The sequence below is a fragment of the Manis pentadactyla genome, chromosome 1, assembly GCF_030020395.1.
Source record: "Manis pentadactyla isolate mManPen7 chromosome 1, mManPen7.hap1, whole genome shotgun sequence".
Classification (NCBI taxonomy): Eukaryota; Metazoa; Chordata; class Mammalia; order Pholidota; family Manidae; genus Manis; species Manis pentadactyla.
The window spans coordinates 99378460-99396410 of NC_080019.1; the positions used below are offsets into that span (position 1 = coordinate 99378460).

General features: G+C 37.7%; 1 protein-coding gene across 2 annotated transcripts in view; it reads right to left on the reverse strand.

Annotated features, from left to right (window-relative positions):
- The window catches only part of WDR49 (WD repeat domain 49), a 141943-nt gene that overhangs the window by 14756 nt on the left and 109236 nt on the right, over positions 1 to 17951 (reverse strand). Inside the window, exons 13-17 of one of the 2 annotated variants that reach the window (XM_036898385.2) lie at positions 16386 to 16573; positions 15404 to 15601; positions 11782 to 11960; positions 4499 to 4608; positions 2499 to 2645 (exon numbers count right to left, since the gene is read on the reverse strand). In XM_036898385.2, coding sequence (XP_036754280.2) covers positions 2499 to 2645; positions 4499 to 4608; positions 11782 to 11960; positions 15404 to 15601; positions 16386 to 16573 — 822 coding nt within the window. Of the gene's footprint in view, positions 1 to 2498; positions 2646 to 4498; positions 4609 to 11769; positions 11961 to 15403; positions 15602 to 16385; positions 16574 to 17951 lie in introns of both variants that reach the window. The other variant, XM_057499808.1, reaches the window with a different exon arrangement.

A 17951-nucleotide genomic window follows, 5' to 3' on the forward strand; every position in this document is an offset into this window, starting at 1 on the left:
TGGTTTCCCTGAAAAACCATATATACGAATCTCAGTGTGGTCCCACAGTACGCAGAACTTTTCTCCATGATAGCCTTTGTAAGACATAATTATTTATGTCCATATCTGTCTATTTTCCCACCTAGTCTTCAAGATCTTTGATGGTGGGTCTGTATGTGCTAGCTCTGTGTCTCTAGCATCCAGCACAGGGGCCAGCACAGACAAGGCATTTAATATCTACCTTAGAAAAGGCCAAATATATAAATCTGCCAGTTGAAGACTCCATACTATGCAGAGCATATTGCAATTCTCTCCCATCCTCTAGACCTTTATTTCTAAATTGCAAACCAGCACCTCAACCCATCCCAAACTATTCTATTCATGTGTGTCAAGTAGTTAACTTGTCACCAACTGAAGTCACTTACTACAGCCAACTAAGCACATGGACTTCAGCCCTGATGTGTCTTTCCTCACATTATTTCCTGGATCTCGACTTCCTTTTCTCCTCTCTCACTTGAACTCCTACTCACCCTGAGTCCCGGCTCAATGTGCCCTCCACTCTGAATTCTGCCCTATGACCCAGCCAGCATTAGTCTGGCTTCTTCTTGGTGCTTCCACAGAACCTCATCTGCAGTGTCATGTGTCAGGCATTTTGTTGTAAACTATTCAGTTTATATCTATCACTCCCCAAGTTGCTGACATTTGTTTTTTAAAGCTAGAGACGAAAATTTAAAAGCAGAAGAGAGAAAACATCTTTATAAAAACAAAAAAAAAAACAGAAAAATTTTACATATGATATATATATATATATGCATACATACATATATGCATGTATGTATATATAGAGAAAAATCCAGGAGAAAATATTCTCTTTGAAATGTATTAGAGTATTTCAGGTATTTTAGGTACTCCATCCAGTGGTCCCCCCACCTCCCCACCTACACATCCTCCCAGCCCATCAGGAGAACCCTCTGCGGATGAAGGAGAATCGCGCCGCAGAATGTCCACGGCTCCCCAGGGGAGCAGGAGCGCCCGCGGCGGCGGAGACGCAGTTGCTGTGCTCGCGGCTGGCCTCTCCCGCTGGCTTGCTCTCCAGCTGAAGCACACCCCCTGCCGCCTGTGTCTCTGGCCTCAGGCCTGGTGCCTTACTCCATCTTAGTTTCCTCTTGCGGGCATGTTGTGTCTGGACTGTCTTTACATTTTGTCCTGGCTCTCAGGATCTTTCTTAATGTCTGTTCCCCAGGTTTCTTCCACCGCTGACTAAGGAAGACAAGATAAATACTCCCCATATCTATCCTAAAGATGAATCATCCTGGGGGGAAAAAAATATAGGATGATAAGCTGAAAGCCCAGGCAGAGGCACTAATGGTTATTTAGATCCCTAAAGCTTACGGATTCATGTTTTTAAAAGAAATGACCAGAAACTGTAGATGACCCTCATGAAAGCAAATAAATGTTTATAAAGTTAGAAAAGAGAAACTCTGAGAAGTGGCAAGGGAAGCTGATAATAATTAGGCTGGAAAGTATGGCAATGAGGAATAACAGCTGTACCTTGCTTACAAGTAGAATTTCAAAAAAAAACACATGTCAACCAGCTGTTCTTGCCTCGCCTTAGGGAACCAAGCAAAGATGAGAGGCTTACATTTCTTCAAGTGTGGGTAAAGAAACGACTCCCTCCTACAAGGATTATTATTTGTTAAGGATAATGTTGAACCCCCATCTCAGAGGATTTGAAAAGTTTAGAAACCACAGATCTCAGATAGTTCTGATCTTTTGACTGTTCCAAGTTGAGAACTTGAACTTTCCATTAATTATTTTAAATGACTTCCTGCAGCATCCGCATGCTTCCAGAATGCCTCACTGAGAACCATGTTATGCTGCCTGTGTTCCCATAGGGCCCCTCTTCGTGAGTGAGATTTTTGTACAGAAATTCTTCTTCAAATTCTTAGAACCTCAGACGCTTAAAACAGTCTGCAAAATAGAATATTATCTGCACATCTTGTTTCCAAATCCTCAGAGATCATTCACTTCTATTCTGTAAGCTAAGCTTTCTTGTCCTCTCATCGTATTAGCCTGGCTCTGCAGCTGGCCATCTCAAAGACAATACACTCTAAGTAGCCTCTATTTATAGTGTTTCACATGAAAAGAACAAAACCAGATTTTCAGAGACTCTGTTCTAAAGCAGTCCTATGACGTCTCTTTCCTGGTATGAGTTTTGAAAACTGAGAGTATTTGGGGGAAGGGGTTTTCATCCATGGCAGACTATTAATACATATTCATGGCATTCTGACTTCAGAAAAGGTACAAAATAAAAATACTCTTTTTAAGTAGTCCAGCCTTTCAGCTGTCCTTTCTGAGAGGACAGATCAGTAGCTAAGCTGTACATCTGAACAGTCCAAACCACACTTCATTTCACTGCAACCTACAAGGCAAACACATCTGACCTTCATGCTTCTCTATTTGTAATTGGTTGATTTACAGAAAGGGATGATGGAAGCGTGTGATGGCTGAGGACTTACATTCAGAAAGTGATGGAAGCTCTGGAATTTGGGGACCCTCTTCCTCTGGCTCTTCCCTAAAGTATTTCTCAGGGTTTAGAAGAAAAGCTGGCTTATTCATTTCAGGCAGCTCCTTCAGGGCTCCAATTCTTAATGACCTAAACATGCCTTCATGGCAGTAAGATTTTAGGGAAGGAAAAAAGTACAGCATCATTATTTCCTCAGAAGGAGCTAGCACATTTCCAAGCTAACTTTTTAAAATTTAACCTTCCTGTTACTCAGCTGGTATAGCTGCAGTGAGCAGCAAACCCTATAAACACAGCTGTTCAAGAAAAATCCATGGTCCTCTCATTCAGAGACCAAAAGGAACTCAAGGCTCCCCATTCATTTACTTTTTATTTTGTATTCTTTTGCTATTTTCCCTTGAAAATGAGTATTCTGCAGCTTTGGAAAAGCTCCAGTTTCTCTATTATCTACAAAAAAATTGTATCCTTTGTGAGAAGGAATCTTTTTCTTTTTAAGTGTTTAAACCTATCTAAAATTTTGAATTTGCAGGTACTTTTTCATTTTGCCAAAATGTAAACCAGAGCTGTGTTATTCCATTTATGATGCACACAACAATGGAAAGGAAAACTTTTTTAACCATGCCTTTAAAAGCAAAGTCTTGGACAAAGTGGCAAATTTTCTTTTTGCTTCATGGGATAAATAGAGAATGGAACGGAAGTCTGCAGAAGCCTAAGTGAGAATTTTTAACCGCCATTGGCTCTGCAAATATGGAAAATGCTTTTATCATTGTGGTAGCACAGTATCTAAGAAAAGTAAACTAATACACATTCAGCCCCTGCTATGGGACAAAACATGTGCTGGGCCAAAGGTTCTTAAGTTTTATCAGGCCACGGAACCACCTGGAGGGCTTGTTAAGGCATCAGCTTCCATGCACTACTCCCATTTTTCACTTGGAAGGTTGGAGATGGGACCTTAGGATTTACACGTCTAAGTTCCAGGTGAAACTGATCCTGTTAGGCCAGGGAACATGCCTTGAGAACCAATGTGTTATGTCAAACCAAAGGAGAAATCTTCAGACCTGTAAAGTATCATAGTGCCCTTCTGACAGATAAGGAAATCAGAGCTCAGGATGCTTTAATAATTTGCCTGAACTTGCACAGCTGGTAAATAACAGATCTTGGACTTAGGCTCAAGTATGTTTCACTCCACAGGTCATTCTCCAAGGAATAAAAATAATAATAACAATAACATTATTGATAAAACTGTTCTGAGCTTCTAAAATATGACAGGCACTGTTCTAAGTGCTTTACTTATGTTATCTCATGTGATCCTCACAAAACCCTATGAAGTAGATTTGTTTTATAAATGTGCATTGAGTATTAACAAATAATGATGAAACTTTTGACAGCAAAACGCTCAACAAAAATTATAAAAATCAACATAGGTACTCCACAAAAATGCAGCTTCTCCATAGACATAAGCTGAAAACAGATTTGTAATGAGTGAAGTATCGTCATTATATGACAGAGCTTCGAGATTGGTTTCACCACACTTCCAAATAATATACTTCAGTATGTTAACAGTTCTTTTGTTTTGATGACTTTTTTAATAATTGTTTTTTCTGGTCAGCCAAAACTAAACTAATACATTGTTCTTTGTAGCTTCAGACTTCCAGAGTGCAAATAGGGTTCTTACTCACTTTCATCACTTAAACACTTGAGGGAGAGAATTAACATCTGTGCCAAGTCTATTTGGGAAACTATAGTAGACACTTGACATGGGTCTTCCAGCTCAGACCTTATACTTTTGCCACTTGTATGCTGTGCAGTCTTAGACAAGTCACTTTATGTCTCTGAGCTCATTTTGCTCCTTTGTTAAATCGAGAATACAGGATCTTACCTTCATATTTGTTAAGGAATGCCAACGTTCCTGACATATAGAATAGCTATTTGTCATATTCGTGCCAATCTATAAAATAAGAACACTATAAAAATACATCAACAGTGATTACTTACTGGATGATTTTTGTGTAACTTCACCATTGTAAAGGTTATTTGTTTTTTTCTTATAGACATTTCTTTCCTTATATTTCATACCTAAGTTTATGACTTCTGATAGCCTGACTCTGAAAGAAAATAATTCATTATGAAATAGGCATCAACCACAAAGGGTGAACAAACACTTTCTGGCTATAATGCATATCTTATTTACTCAAAAAAATATCTCTATCCTGTGGACCTCAGTAGGGACATTTGTTTATACTGGCCAGATTATATCTTTGAATAAAATACCTGCTAGCCAAGACATGATATAAAAGGGTAGAGCCAGAGAGGCCTAGAGACTAGTTAAGCAAAGATCCTGTCCCAGTAATGAGTGGAAGGTCAGAGAACACACTATGCAGAAGATAATGTTACAGAAACACATACTATCCTTGCCCTGTGTGTACATTATATGGGCTAGTAATACTTTGTGTTAAAAACTCTTCTCTCGAATGTTAGGCCTGGATCTTCACTTTTGGCTTCCAAAATGCAAAAATGTTCAGTTTGGGGAGTGCTTGTCATATGAATCTGTAAGAAATTTTAGATTCGCTTAAATCCACAGGAAAAGTTTTATCAATAAAACAGGGAGTGAAATCATTACATACTTGTCTATAATTCCAGTCACAAAACAGAAAATGGTCTCAAATATATTTAGTATTCAGTGTCACAGATGTCAACCTTGACAGTTCCAAGTTGTGTTGCTTCTCCTGGGAGCATCAGGTCAGAAAAAACACTCATTTTTCGCAGTTTCATGGAGAGCCCTGAGGCCTGCCCTCACCCTGTTTTCCTTGCATCCTTTAGCCCCTCATGGTTACTACTCTCCTACTTCTGAATTTTTATTTCCAGGTCTGTAGATTCCTATACTCTCAGCCTCATCTTACTACCATGTACAGTAAGATTCTTACTGTGGTTTTAAAGGAGATAAAGACAGATGAATATTCAGTGATATTTCTAACGAACAATAGTTCAAAATATGCTAATTTCCCTCCTTCCTTTACCTCTGCTATATTTTGACTGTATCTCCCAAACTCTAAAGAACTTAAAATATGCATACAAATGAAATTAAGTCTATGTATCTCAAAGTTCATATTGGATGTTCCTTATATAGCTTTAAGTAGCAATTTATTGATTGCTTCCTTATACATACATAAACTTTTCATTTTAGAGTAGTTTTAGATTTATAGAAAAGTTGTGAAGATAGTAAAGAGTTCCGGAATACCCCTCACCCACTTTTCCCTACTGTTAACATCTAAGGCTACCATTTGTCACAATTAAGAAATCAATATTGGTATATTACCATTAACTCAATATTCATTAAGATTTTCCTAGATTTTTTCTAATGTCCTTTTTCTGCCTCATTGCATTAGGTTTTCTGACTCAGCTTTCTCTGACCTGTGATAGTGTCTTAGGACTCTCCTTGTTTTTCATGACCTTGATAGTTTTGAGGGATATTTGTCAGGTTTTTCTGTAGAACATCTCTCAATTTGGGTTTGTCTGATGTATTTCTTACGGTTGGATGGCCGTTCTGGGTTGTTGGGAGGAAGACAACAGAGATAATGTGCTGTTCTCATTACACCTTATCAAGGGCCCATGCTATCGGCCTGACACCACCGTTGCTGTTGACCTTATCATCCCGCCAAGGCTGTATTCACCAAGGTTCTACACTGTCAAGTCAGTTTTCCCCTTCTTTTCTGTACACTAGTCTCTGGAAGTAAGTTTTCCAAGCACAGCTCACTCTTAAAGGGGGGATGAGGAGGAGAGTTAAGAAGCTTTACTTCCTTGACTGGGGAGACATTCTACATAAATTATTTGTTTTATAGGTTTTTTTTAAGGAAATCTTGGTCATCCAAAAGACTGAGCTGAGAGCAGGTGGTAGTTTTCCTCAAAATCACCCTGGAATGGCCTCCCTCACAATGTGCCATCTCCTATGAATAAGAACATATTATTTAGCTGCTATCTGGACTTTGAAGGCAAAAATGATGGTATCCTTAAGAGAGTTATTTTAAGATAGCAAGAGACTCCATATCAATAGGAAGTTGGTGGTAGATACAGAAAGGGACAGTATGATGCTGTTAGGCCTTACAGTTGTTAGGGTAAGAATACATTTTTTTCCCCCAGAAAAGTGGTACTGACATAAACTGAGGTGCAAAAGGTTGAGGAAGCCCTAAAGATAGGGAGGTCTATCTTTGGCCTAATTACCACTAGACCTAGATTTTTCTGAAAACAGAGGGTAGGAGAGAATCTCCTGGGAATCAGAGCAAATTCCATTACTTAGATAACTGCCTGGGAAATAGAGCCATAATGATAAGCCCCAAGACCAAGGGGCAGGAGGTTCTCTCCTACCCTCTGTCTAACTCTTTCCCTCTGTGGATTATAAAGTCTTTAGTGGAGATCAGCAAAGTCTTTTGTTTTATTAGAAAGATAATGATTTAAGTACCAGTGGGTGAGAGAGCCAGAAAACAAATGGACAAAAAGCAGGAAAGACTTCAGGTTGTTTTAGGAAAAATGTAGGTCCTAGTCATGAAATGGTTTCATGCAATCGTGAAATCGTGATTGTAGCTATCTTTGAGGAATGTAGAGACACTTAAATAAGTTCAACACATAAAGACCTTAGAACAGTGCATGAAATATGGTAAGACCTCAATAAGTATTGACTACTATCATTTTAAGCAAGAAGAAAACAATATTTTTCACTCCTAGTAGGAAGTTCCAATACCCACTACAGCCAGCTCTAATATTTCCAGGAACAATTAGAATGATCAAACAAAAAGTAAGGAAATATGGCACTTTCAAAAATAGTAATTTTGCTGTACTAATATTTTTAAGACTTAAATTTCAAACATTGAATAGATTTTCATTTGCTTTCATTTATCACGGGCATAGGACATACATGTGCATAGAGTAGTTATTACCACAAATTGTTGGCAAAAGTACACTGTCAATTCCCTAAGCATTTATGTCAAAAGGCCTGATTTAAAATGAGATTTTAATGTTTTGTATATTTTTTTCTTATAGCTGTCCACAAATTATCTAATTTAATTTTTCACATATAATCTACTGGCAGTATAATTATGTAATCAACAGCATGTAAATAATATTAAATATCAGCTCCCTTCTAACAGTAATATGGAATTTAGATCAAAATAATTTCTCATATCTAAAAAGTATTCAGTGTGCCTTCTGCCTTATACACACTTACTGAAAAGTTAATGGAAATTTCTGCTTCATTTTCCATCTCATTGTTTTATTTTCATTTCTAATAATTAACCCTTTCCCCACAAGCAACTTTTTAAGTCTTAGCAAAGGGAAATGTGTTAGATAACAGCAAGTGGAGTAGACTTGCTCTTTGTTGCCCTAGAATAAGAATGAAGATCGATGAAAGAGACACAGTCCTATAAATGGATAGATGTGACTTAACATTAGAGTCATTCAATAATGAAGAGTGGTTCAGGAACAGAGAAGCCTGTCTATAAGAAGGGGAGCATATCATATAGGAATTATTCAAGGAATAGATGTACTTCTCTTAAGGATGCGATAGGAATTAATCTAGTAGACGCCTAATACCTCTTCCAAGGTCATTATTGAGTTGTTAAAGCTTAATATGTGAAACGTTCATTCTCACACATAATCAAAAATCCAATGTAAAACAATGATGAGATATCATGGCAACAGTTTTAACACAACAACATGCAGGGCCGGCCCTGAGGCAGCTGTTTCAGGGCTGCTGGGGGACCCCACATGTCAGGACAGCAAATTAGCAAAATGACCCACAGACCCTTAACCATTTAACACTTATATTAATCAGCATGGAAATGTACATACTGTATATTTTCTTAGTGAAAAAACAGGTTATAAACTATGTATCCTAGGTCCTTATTTTTATAAAATGTACATTTGCTTATTTGCTTACATGTGCTTGGAACAAGGCCTCAACAGTGAAATGCCTAAGTGTTAGCAATGGTTTTGCTGCAGGTGATTTTTCATCTTCTTCTCCTTATTTGTACTTCCATAATTTCCCCTAATGAACATGTATTATTTTTTCAATTAAGAAATATTCCAAGGTTATATTGTCTAAATCATTCATATTATCCATAAATTTTCTCGATGAGAATAATTTTGTGAAACCAGAAACCATATATTGCTATAAATTAAGACAAATGTTTCCCCTGTGATTTTGTTCCCTATTTTATCTTTTCATTTATTTCTTACTATTTTTTTTCATTTTCTAATGCTAATTCAATTTTTGCAGAACCTAAAGAAAAGAATTTCTTTGGAGCAACTGTTAATTTAGCTTTAGGACTTCCTATTACTCTTGCAAATTCTATATTCAACTTCATCTCCTCAGGACCTACACTGAAGATGACATTTTACCACCTACCTATTTTTCACACATGACATTATAAAATACCTTAAGCACTATGGAAATCTAATATTTATGTATAAGCCAGAAGATAACATATGCCAAGATTTTTATCCTGGAAAGAGAATCCGGAATTAAGACAAGAATATAGCTTTAAATCAATTGGTTTTCTTCCTTCATTTTTCCATTTTCTATTGGCTTTTTCTTTTCACTTCCCCATCTTCCTTACTATTCCCATCTAAAAATACCCCACCTGCATACTCACTCACCAAATATGCTTTTCCCCCGTTAGTTTCTCTAAATACTTTCACATACTTATTTTTCTTTCATATTTTTTTCATATGGACAAGAACTGGCATGATTCCCTCCTAGGATTTACTAATCTGATTAGGAATAGTGTTATCTTCAGAATAATATTCCCTTAAGGTAAAAATGATCTGTAATCTCTTCAGGTTTGGATAGAGGCCATGAAAGGCATTTTACAGCTGACAATTACATGCCCTTGCTTGTTTTCCCCATGGGATTCCTGGTCATGTTCCTGGAAGACGTGAAGGATGGACCTGCCAAGACATTTCTGAGGAAACATTTTTTAACCTTTTTATTTCAATTAGTTCAGTAATTCCAAATTCTGTAATATCTTGTTCCCACAAAGTCTTAGAATAATTTCAATCCAGACATCTGAATCAGATAAAGGCAGACATTTTAAAGATCATAGATATTTTTTGATGTATGGTTATATAAAAAGACACAATACAATAGAGATAACCTTGATCTTATTGCTGGAAATGTCTCCCAAGGTCTATAGAAACTTATAACTAATGCAAGAAGATCACTCGGATGTACTCTTATTTAACCCACCAGAACACAAAGCTCTACTTTTAAGAGGGATCTGTGAATTTAAGAACCAAGGCATCAGCACTAATTTTCATAATATAAAAAAATATCAAGGAGCAATGGGAAATGAAGTAATATGGAAGAGAAGTCAAGGAAGAAGGGAAGGGAACAGTTCAAACTGACAATTTTTAAATCTAAGGAAAGGCTGATAAAAAAAATAATAACTGAGTTTGTCAAAAGAAATGGAGAATTAGACTATTAGCTGAAATACTTTTAAATAGGAATCATCTAACATTTGCCTCCCCTCCTCTAGGAGTGTGACAGGAATAGAACCAGGGATCTGCCTGTGTTTCCCTGGGGTAACTTTATTCCCTGATCTGTAAAATTGTACTGGATAGCTGGGTTGGGGCATTTCATCCTACCTAAGGCCTTTCCAGCCTCTGCATTCTATTATTGTGCAGGATTGGTCATGCTATATTTCTAATAGAAAAGATCCCTCTGCCCAAAAGTAAAATGCCACTTGACATTTCAGCAAGCCATAATTCAAGGAAATGGAAGAACAAATACCAAAGTGTAATTTAGTATAACAGGATGTTTAAAAGGGAATTTTTTCTTCTATCACCCTGTCAGCAGAGGTCCAAAAAGTCTGAAAGCATAATAGTTAATTAAGAGGTAAAAAATATTCCCACATTTCAAAGTGAGGGGCTAGATACCTTGTGCAGGCCAAGGAGGTAGCTCCCAAACTGACGTGGTGGTGCCAACCAGCACTCATAGATACAAACAAACCAAAATGTGATGAAGGAGGAGAGGAGAGCATTTGCAGGAGTGTGGTGACTCCCACTCCCGTGCGTAGGGAGGGAAGCTTCTCCTTCAGCTCCAGCCCCCACTCACAAGCCAGTCAAAGAAGTTTGCCTGTATGACCCCTGGGATAACCATCAGAGGAACATAGTGAACCAATGACTCTTTAATACCTACAAAAGTCTGTAGGCAAAAAGCTGTAGCTGGAACTACCAAAGAGAGCAGGGTGCAGGTGGTGCATCAAGCACGCATGGGTTTCCTACCAGCCAAGCAGAAGCAAACATAGAAGTTGTGCAAGAGAATTGTACCTGTGAGAGGAGCTATAGCAGAAAAGCTGAAGGAAACCCCAGCTAGTGGGGTGGAGCCACAGAGACTGGCCAGAGAGTGCATTAATGTGGAAATGTGCAACACAGAGTTCATGAAAGAACCCTCAACTGTACCCCCTTAATGTAAACTACAGAATTTGGCAAATAATAAAGTATCAATATTGGTTCACCAGTTGTAATAAATGTACCACTCTAACACAAGACACTATGCGGGGTAGGAATGGGATGTGGAGGAATGCTCTACTTTTTGTGCAACTTTTCTATGAACCCCAAAAAGGTAATATACACATATGGTTTTAAAAAATCATTTGTATAGAAGAAAACACAAAGAATAAAACCTTCCTCTCAAAAAAATAGTTGTTTAATATGAAAGGTGAAATTATGAGAGCATGGGTTAGAAGAGAATAGGAAACAAAGAAATAACTAAAACTGTCTGACATGGAGAGTACGAGGAGTATAAAAATGGGATCAGCAGAGTGACGGGAAGAGAAGAAATGGCCGAACAGCATCAGGGCCCTTCCAGAAGCATTAAAAAGAGGGTCATGTCCAATGTTCAAAGGTGAGCTCATGCACCTTACCAAAACCAGGAGTAAAATCTGACATACATTCTAGGATAGAAAGATACAGTACACACACACATATATATTGTTTTTCAGAAAGAAGTTCATTTCTACATTTAGGTTAATGATGGAGCAGAAGCAAAAGGCTAGAAGAAACTGAATGGAAATCAAGAATTCAATGGGGTCAAGAAACAAGAACCAGATATAACCCTGAGAACATAAGCTCTCTCTTGCCACACACACACTCCTACCAATTCCCGAAATCTCAGAGAAATCCTGAGGTAGTTATTGGACATTCCAAAGAGCACAGAAGGAAGCTGCCCGCTTATCTAGGTCTCATCTAGACTCCAATTCACATCCGGATAACACTTAAATACTTACTTGTACGTGGAGTCATCTTTGTTTTTCTTATCAAGTAGAGGATGTTCTAATGGGTCTAAATGGGATTCCTCCTTAGAAAGTAAAGGAATTTCCCTTATGCTTTCTTCTCCAATGTCACTTTCCATTAAATTAGTATCTCTTTTAGGAAGGGAAAATTTTTCGATATGCCAGTGCTTTGCCTGAAAAAGACAAAGAGATTTACTTTTATGAAATTTATTTTCCTTGAACATTTGTGTGCCACACTACTAACTGAAGTCCTGGGGACACACAAAAAATGAATAAGACATGTGTCCTATCCTCAAGGAACTTACAGTCACACAAGGGAGATGAGACATATGCATGTAAGTTTAATAAAAGGTAGAAAGTGCCATAAGAAACAAAAATTCTCTAATGAACTATAAAATAATTGACATTCCCACTTTAAAATATTGAATAGCAAGATCTATATTTACTAAAAAGAAAAAACAAAGCTTTTATTGAAGAATTGTCAAGACTTAGTTTTTCATACAACTACTTTCTTCGCATCTTATTTGCTAAAGAAATTCTCAAAAACCAGTCCAACTATTCAGCATTTTTTCCCCAGAAAATATACATCTACTGCTTTCACAGACCTTGGCTACAATTAGTATGTGTAAATCTAGCAAAAATTCCCACTGACAATCTATTTTCTATTTGAAGTGCAGACCTGAGTTCCTTGTCATACATCAGTTCCTGTCAGATACCCAGGACAGCACCAGGCATGCACCTGTGTAACCTGAGGGAAACATTAGGCATCCCTTGGATATCTGACCGGCCCACAAACTGATACCTTACCTGAAGGGTTTGCAGAAAGAAATGCCTGCAGGATCAGGAAGATAGTGTCAGTGGATGAACGGATAACTAGCTAATGAAACAGCCTTCTGCTCACTGGCAATAGGGATAGGTGGAGTCTGCACTAAATTAGAACCTGTTTTACAGTTATTCTCAGGAAATGATGTATATTCCTTTTCAAGAGGGGCAAAAAAAATGTGGATCTTACATGAAATCTCTAACAGTCAAACATGGGCAACTAAATCAACTTTTAAACCAGGGTAAATAGGCACAATCAACATCACTGGGCCCTGGATGAGGAGAGGGGCCATATACAAACTCCACCAATCCCACCCCTGGCTAGCGCTTAAAGAGGGGCACTGAAGAAGTGTGCCCGGCATTGAATGTCTTGTTATACCACAATCATCTGATAGTTTCCAGGGATAAATGTATCTCCACGGATAAACCATCCCCACTATTCTTCAACTCTAGAAATTGACATACTGCACCACTTCCTATTAAATATCTAACTTGAAAAACAACCTCAGATTAATAGCTGTTACAAAAATTATTCAGTTATTTTTCTTTAAAAAACTTCTTTCATGAAATATATTGAATCACAAAGCTCTAAATTTTAAATAGTTTAATCAGACTGCATGTGATTGTCTTAAGGTAGGAAATTAAAATACATGTTATTGCTTTTCCTCCTGTTTTATAACTGCTAGACCAGAATTAATTCAACTAAAAGACAAATGCAACATTCAAATGTAGGGCAAAAGTCATTACACTATACAAATCAAGTTTGTTCAGTAAAAATTGTTTTGATTATCTTAGTTATGTTTATAAATTAGATATCTTATTATTATCTATGTATTACCATCTGCCTTCCAGAGTTTTCTGTTCTTTCCCTAAAAGGCTGTCTCTCCATACACATCATGAGAAGGGCATTCACTGCTGCTATTTTCCAGTACCTACTAATTTATTCTCTTTCCCCCCCCCCCACCTCCAGCCCTCCTCCTGTACCCCTTGGGACTAGCAGCACTCATATTCAAGACACCTTAAAAAAAAAAAAAAAACTCAAGCAGAAGGGAAGAGAAAGCCCAGCTGCCCCTGCTTTGCCAGCTTTTGCTTTACTAAAACTATCCTAGCTCAGGTGGCTCTTTTCCTGTCTTCAACAGAAGGGGAAAAAAACCTATTGTCATGAAGGTTTTTAGAGGCTAAAGTCCTCTGAAATACAAAACACTTTACAAAATAGCTAAAGAAAAATATCAAAGGCATACAAATGAACAGTTTTACCAGCACATGCTTCTAATTAAAATAAAATTTAGCTACAGATTGTGTTTGGTGGGCACAGTTTGCACGGCACCCACACCTAGAACAGTCCTGTTTCTCTCTTCAGTCCTGAGGCGCTTACACTCCAGGTAACACCTGCTCGATCACGCTTTGTTTCTTTGCCTGTTGCGCTACCTGCACCTCATCTCCGCAGAGCACATGCACATGGCCATAGGGCAGCGTGGGCGGTGCATCAACCCGTCCACTGCCAGAGCAGCTTTCCTACTGCTTCTGTGCTCTGAGGGCCACCATGCCCCGCCCTGCCTCATTCACCGCACGCCAACCCGCACACCCGTTTGCGCTCCCCCTCAGACGCTCTATTTCTTGACTGAGAAAAGTCTAGCACTTGCCTTATTTATAGAGCAGAAGAGACAGTACAGCTCTTGAGTGTTACAGAGACTCCCTCATTACCCTGCCAAACGTGGGTCCCCCATCTCAGGCTATTTTTTGATTTACCATCACCCTCCACGCCCCACAGGGTTGTACAGAATTCTTTCAGCACAGGTTGACATCATCAAACTGACTTCAAAATTAGAGAACGACAGACTTTGTTTTCCAGCCGGAAGAGAACTGTCCTCCTCTCAGGGCAGGAGCGCGGGGCCGCAGGCTGCTGCGCAGCGCCTAGCCAAACGGCCAGGCAGAGAGAGAAGTCTCAGCGTAACCTCACACCACCAGGTTTCCACAGTACTGGTTGAACCAGATCAATATTCTGTCCCCCAAAACACAGAGGGAAGAGAAGCATGTATTTATTTTTTCCCCATAAAAGAGAACAAAGGAAACATATGTTTCACCATGAAAACAAAGAGAAAAAAAGAAGTTTGAGACAATGAATGTTTCCTTTATTCCATGTCCCCAACTACCATTTCTCTTTTTTTCTTTTTTTTCCAGGCGGGTTTAAATCAGAACATAATTCATGGGAGGAAGGAGTTAAAAGCATGATATGAGCCCGTTTGAGTTAAAAGCCAAAATCTACCATTTACCAGCTTCTGTGACCTCATGCAATTTACTCAAACTCTCTGTGCCTCTGTTTCCCCAAGTGCTAGCTATTGTTATTTGGCAGGAGTAAGTCAGGCAATGAACAGGAAGGTTTGTTTTTCCCCAAATTTTCTGTATTTGATAATCATCTTCATTATTACTTGACAGTCATCTATCTGTTTAATAACAACATGGTAATTTTATCCACATTGTATTTTTATTAAATGTTGAAACTGAAGGAATTCAAAGATTTTAGAGGAGAAGTTTTTCTCAGAAATCCTGAAACATTTGGAGCTGCAGAGAGCCACCATCTTTCTGTGTGTCGAGTATCTTCCACTTGATGGAGCTGGCATGGATAACAGTAAACAGGACAAGAGACACCTGGAGCTTTTACAGCTCCAGAAAGGAAGTTGGTTCTTCCATGAAAATGAACATTAACAGCCAATGAGATTCAAATGGAAATCAGCCCAAGTTCTTACTAAAGTGTCAAGTAAATATTAGAGTAATAAAGAAGCAATATTTCTACCTGGCCAAAGATCCAGACAGGAGCACTGCTGATATCAGTCACACAAATACTACAGTCTGCAGAGGAGGAGATAATCAGTAAGCAGCCCCCAGGCTCACAGATCTCTAAAGAACTTATCTGGTCTTCATGAGGTTGGAGCGATCTTATCAGAGGCGGGGCCTGTATGATTTTGCTTTCACTGGAATTAAGACAGTACTCCTGAATAAAAAGAAATGCCAAAATTCTAAAAAGTCCAAATATTAAATTATTGCAGTGGCATAACACTTTTTTTAAAAAATGTGATGCGGAAACAAAAGGAGGTGCATCTGGGAACAGTAATCTGTGATCCAAATGCAAAAGAATTAATGATTGATGATAACAGAGGTTAGGAAAATGGCATTAACTTTCAAAAAAGGATTACTAACTGATTTGACCAACTTGAGAAATGGAAAGAAAAGACAGAGGATGAGAAGAAAGATGGAGAGAAAAAAAATGAACAGTAAAGTCAGCTATTTGATAAGAGGTGAATTTTATCATGTATAGGTAGTCACATATTGTACAATTTTATGTTTAGAAAATTGAGCAGGTAATCAGCGACACAAAAATCCCAAGCTAACTCAGGATGACAATAATGTTAGATGAAAGGCCAGTATTCTATTTAAATTATGTTTACAGTCTCACTTTGAGTAAGAAATATCCTAATTATTTATGCTCAAACATTGTTGCAATGCCTTTAGGTTTAGAATACTGCATTCCTAAATTGGGTGATTAACTTGACTGTAAATTAACAGAAGATTTTCAATATTGAGAAAAATCTAGGTTTTTTTCCCATAAATTATTTTTTAAAAGTTTCTGCTCAGTAGATGTAACCATTTTCCTTTAAAATACTCAGACTGATCACTTCTTCTTTATCCTGGAAACAGACAAGACTGGATTCATAATTACCTGAAGCTAAAGGCAATCAAAACTTAAAAAGATGATTTGAGAATTTTTTGCAATTTACCTCTATATTCCAGATTTTCAACCATCCATCAAGATCTCCTGTGGCAAGGTATCGATTTGACTTATCAGTAGACATAATTATGGATCCAACTCCACTATGAGCCAAAAATTCAGCTAGAAGCTGCTTCTTAAATGTATCCCAGAATCTGACATGCCCAGATCCTCCACATGACACCAGGTTCGCACCACCTAACGCATAAGAGAGCACGCACTTAGGAAACTGAAAGCAAACACCAGAAACAGGGTCTTCAGTGTCTTGCCCTGTGAAAAGCACATGGATTTGGAGAGGAAGGCAGCCCTGAGATCCATTTCCAGCACTTTGGTTCTCTCAAATATCAAACGGAGACACCCGATGACAATCTCACTAGTTTAGGTTGAGTATTAAAGAAGATAAGATATGTACCATGCTCCACTAAATTTAGTTCCCTTTCCTTTTTCCATTATTCTGATATTATTTGGATTTTAAAGTTAGAGAGAATTAATTTGTTACTCCAAATAAACTTGTAAAATATTAATTTCAACATGCTGGTGATATTCCAATGACACAAAACTCATCCTCTTCATAACCCACTAGACACATATACCAAAGAAGTGAAATTGCTCGAGCACAGAGCTGGCTGCATATACGCAGCTGTATCGGTACAGCCCTGAACTTCTCCAGGTAGCAGGGTGCTTGCAGTTCTATTTATGAGCTTGCTTTTTAATTTTTCATCAAGAATTCATTGTTAAGCCCTTATGAATTTTGGTTCACAGGCCTAGAACTAACCTTTTTATTTCCCACTTTCACATGCTTTGTAGAAGCACTTCACCTAAATTATTCTTCTGTGGCAAAGTTCCTATTATTATTTGATAAATCTGTAGATGACTTCCAATTTGCTTCACAAATGTGCTGACAATTAACAGTCATATCTGTTTAAGGTAGAAATAATGGTATGTAACTGCTTCAGTGGAAACAATTTGGGAATACTGATAACATTAAGAAGAATTAGTGTTGAAGAAATGAGAGCAATTCCAGGATAATAGTTCATTTTGTGAGTATAAGGGAGTTCTAGAAAATATAAAGTATTAGAATACAGTTATTTCAAAGTCTGTTCTAAATATTCTACAATGTTTCTAAAACCCTGTAAGTGTATATATTTGATTCTTAGTGTTAAATTTTTTTATATGAAAATCACACTTATTTCCTATCTGTAAAGTGAATATGGAAAAAACATGGCCCAGATATATTTCTTTTTCAAACATATGATTCCTAATGTTAAGAAAAAACATTTCTAAAATACAATTCTTTTTTTACAGATGAGAGGTCAAAAGCATGCATTATTCTCAAATTCAGATTTTTATTTTAGGAAGACACAGGCTGCATCAACACCATGCTAACAAAGCCATTTAAAACAAAGGGAAATACAGCAAACAGTTATTTCATTTATGTAATACCAAATAACTACGGAAAATTATATGGTAGCACCAGTGTTAGCATATATCTCAGCAGAAACTCTCAAAAGGACTGACTTATTCTGAAAAGTATGCACAACTAGCAAATATTATCCCCAATACACACACACCAGAA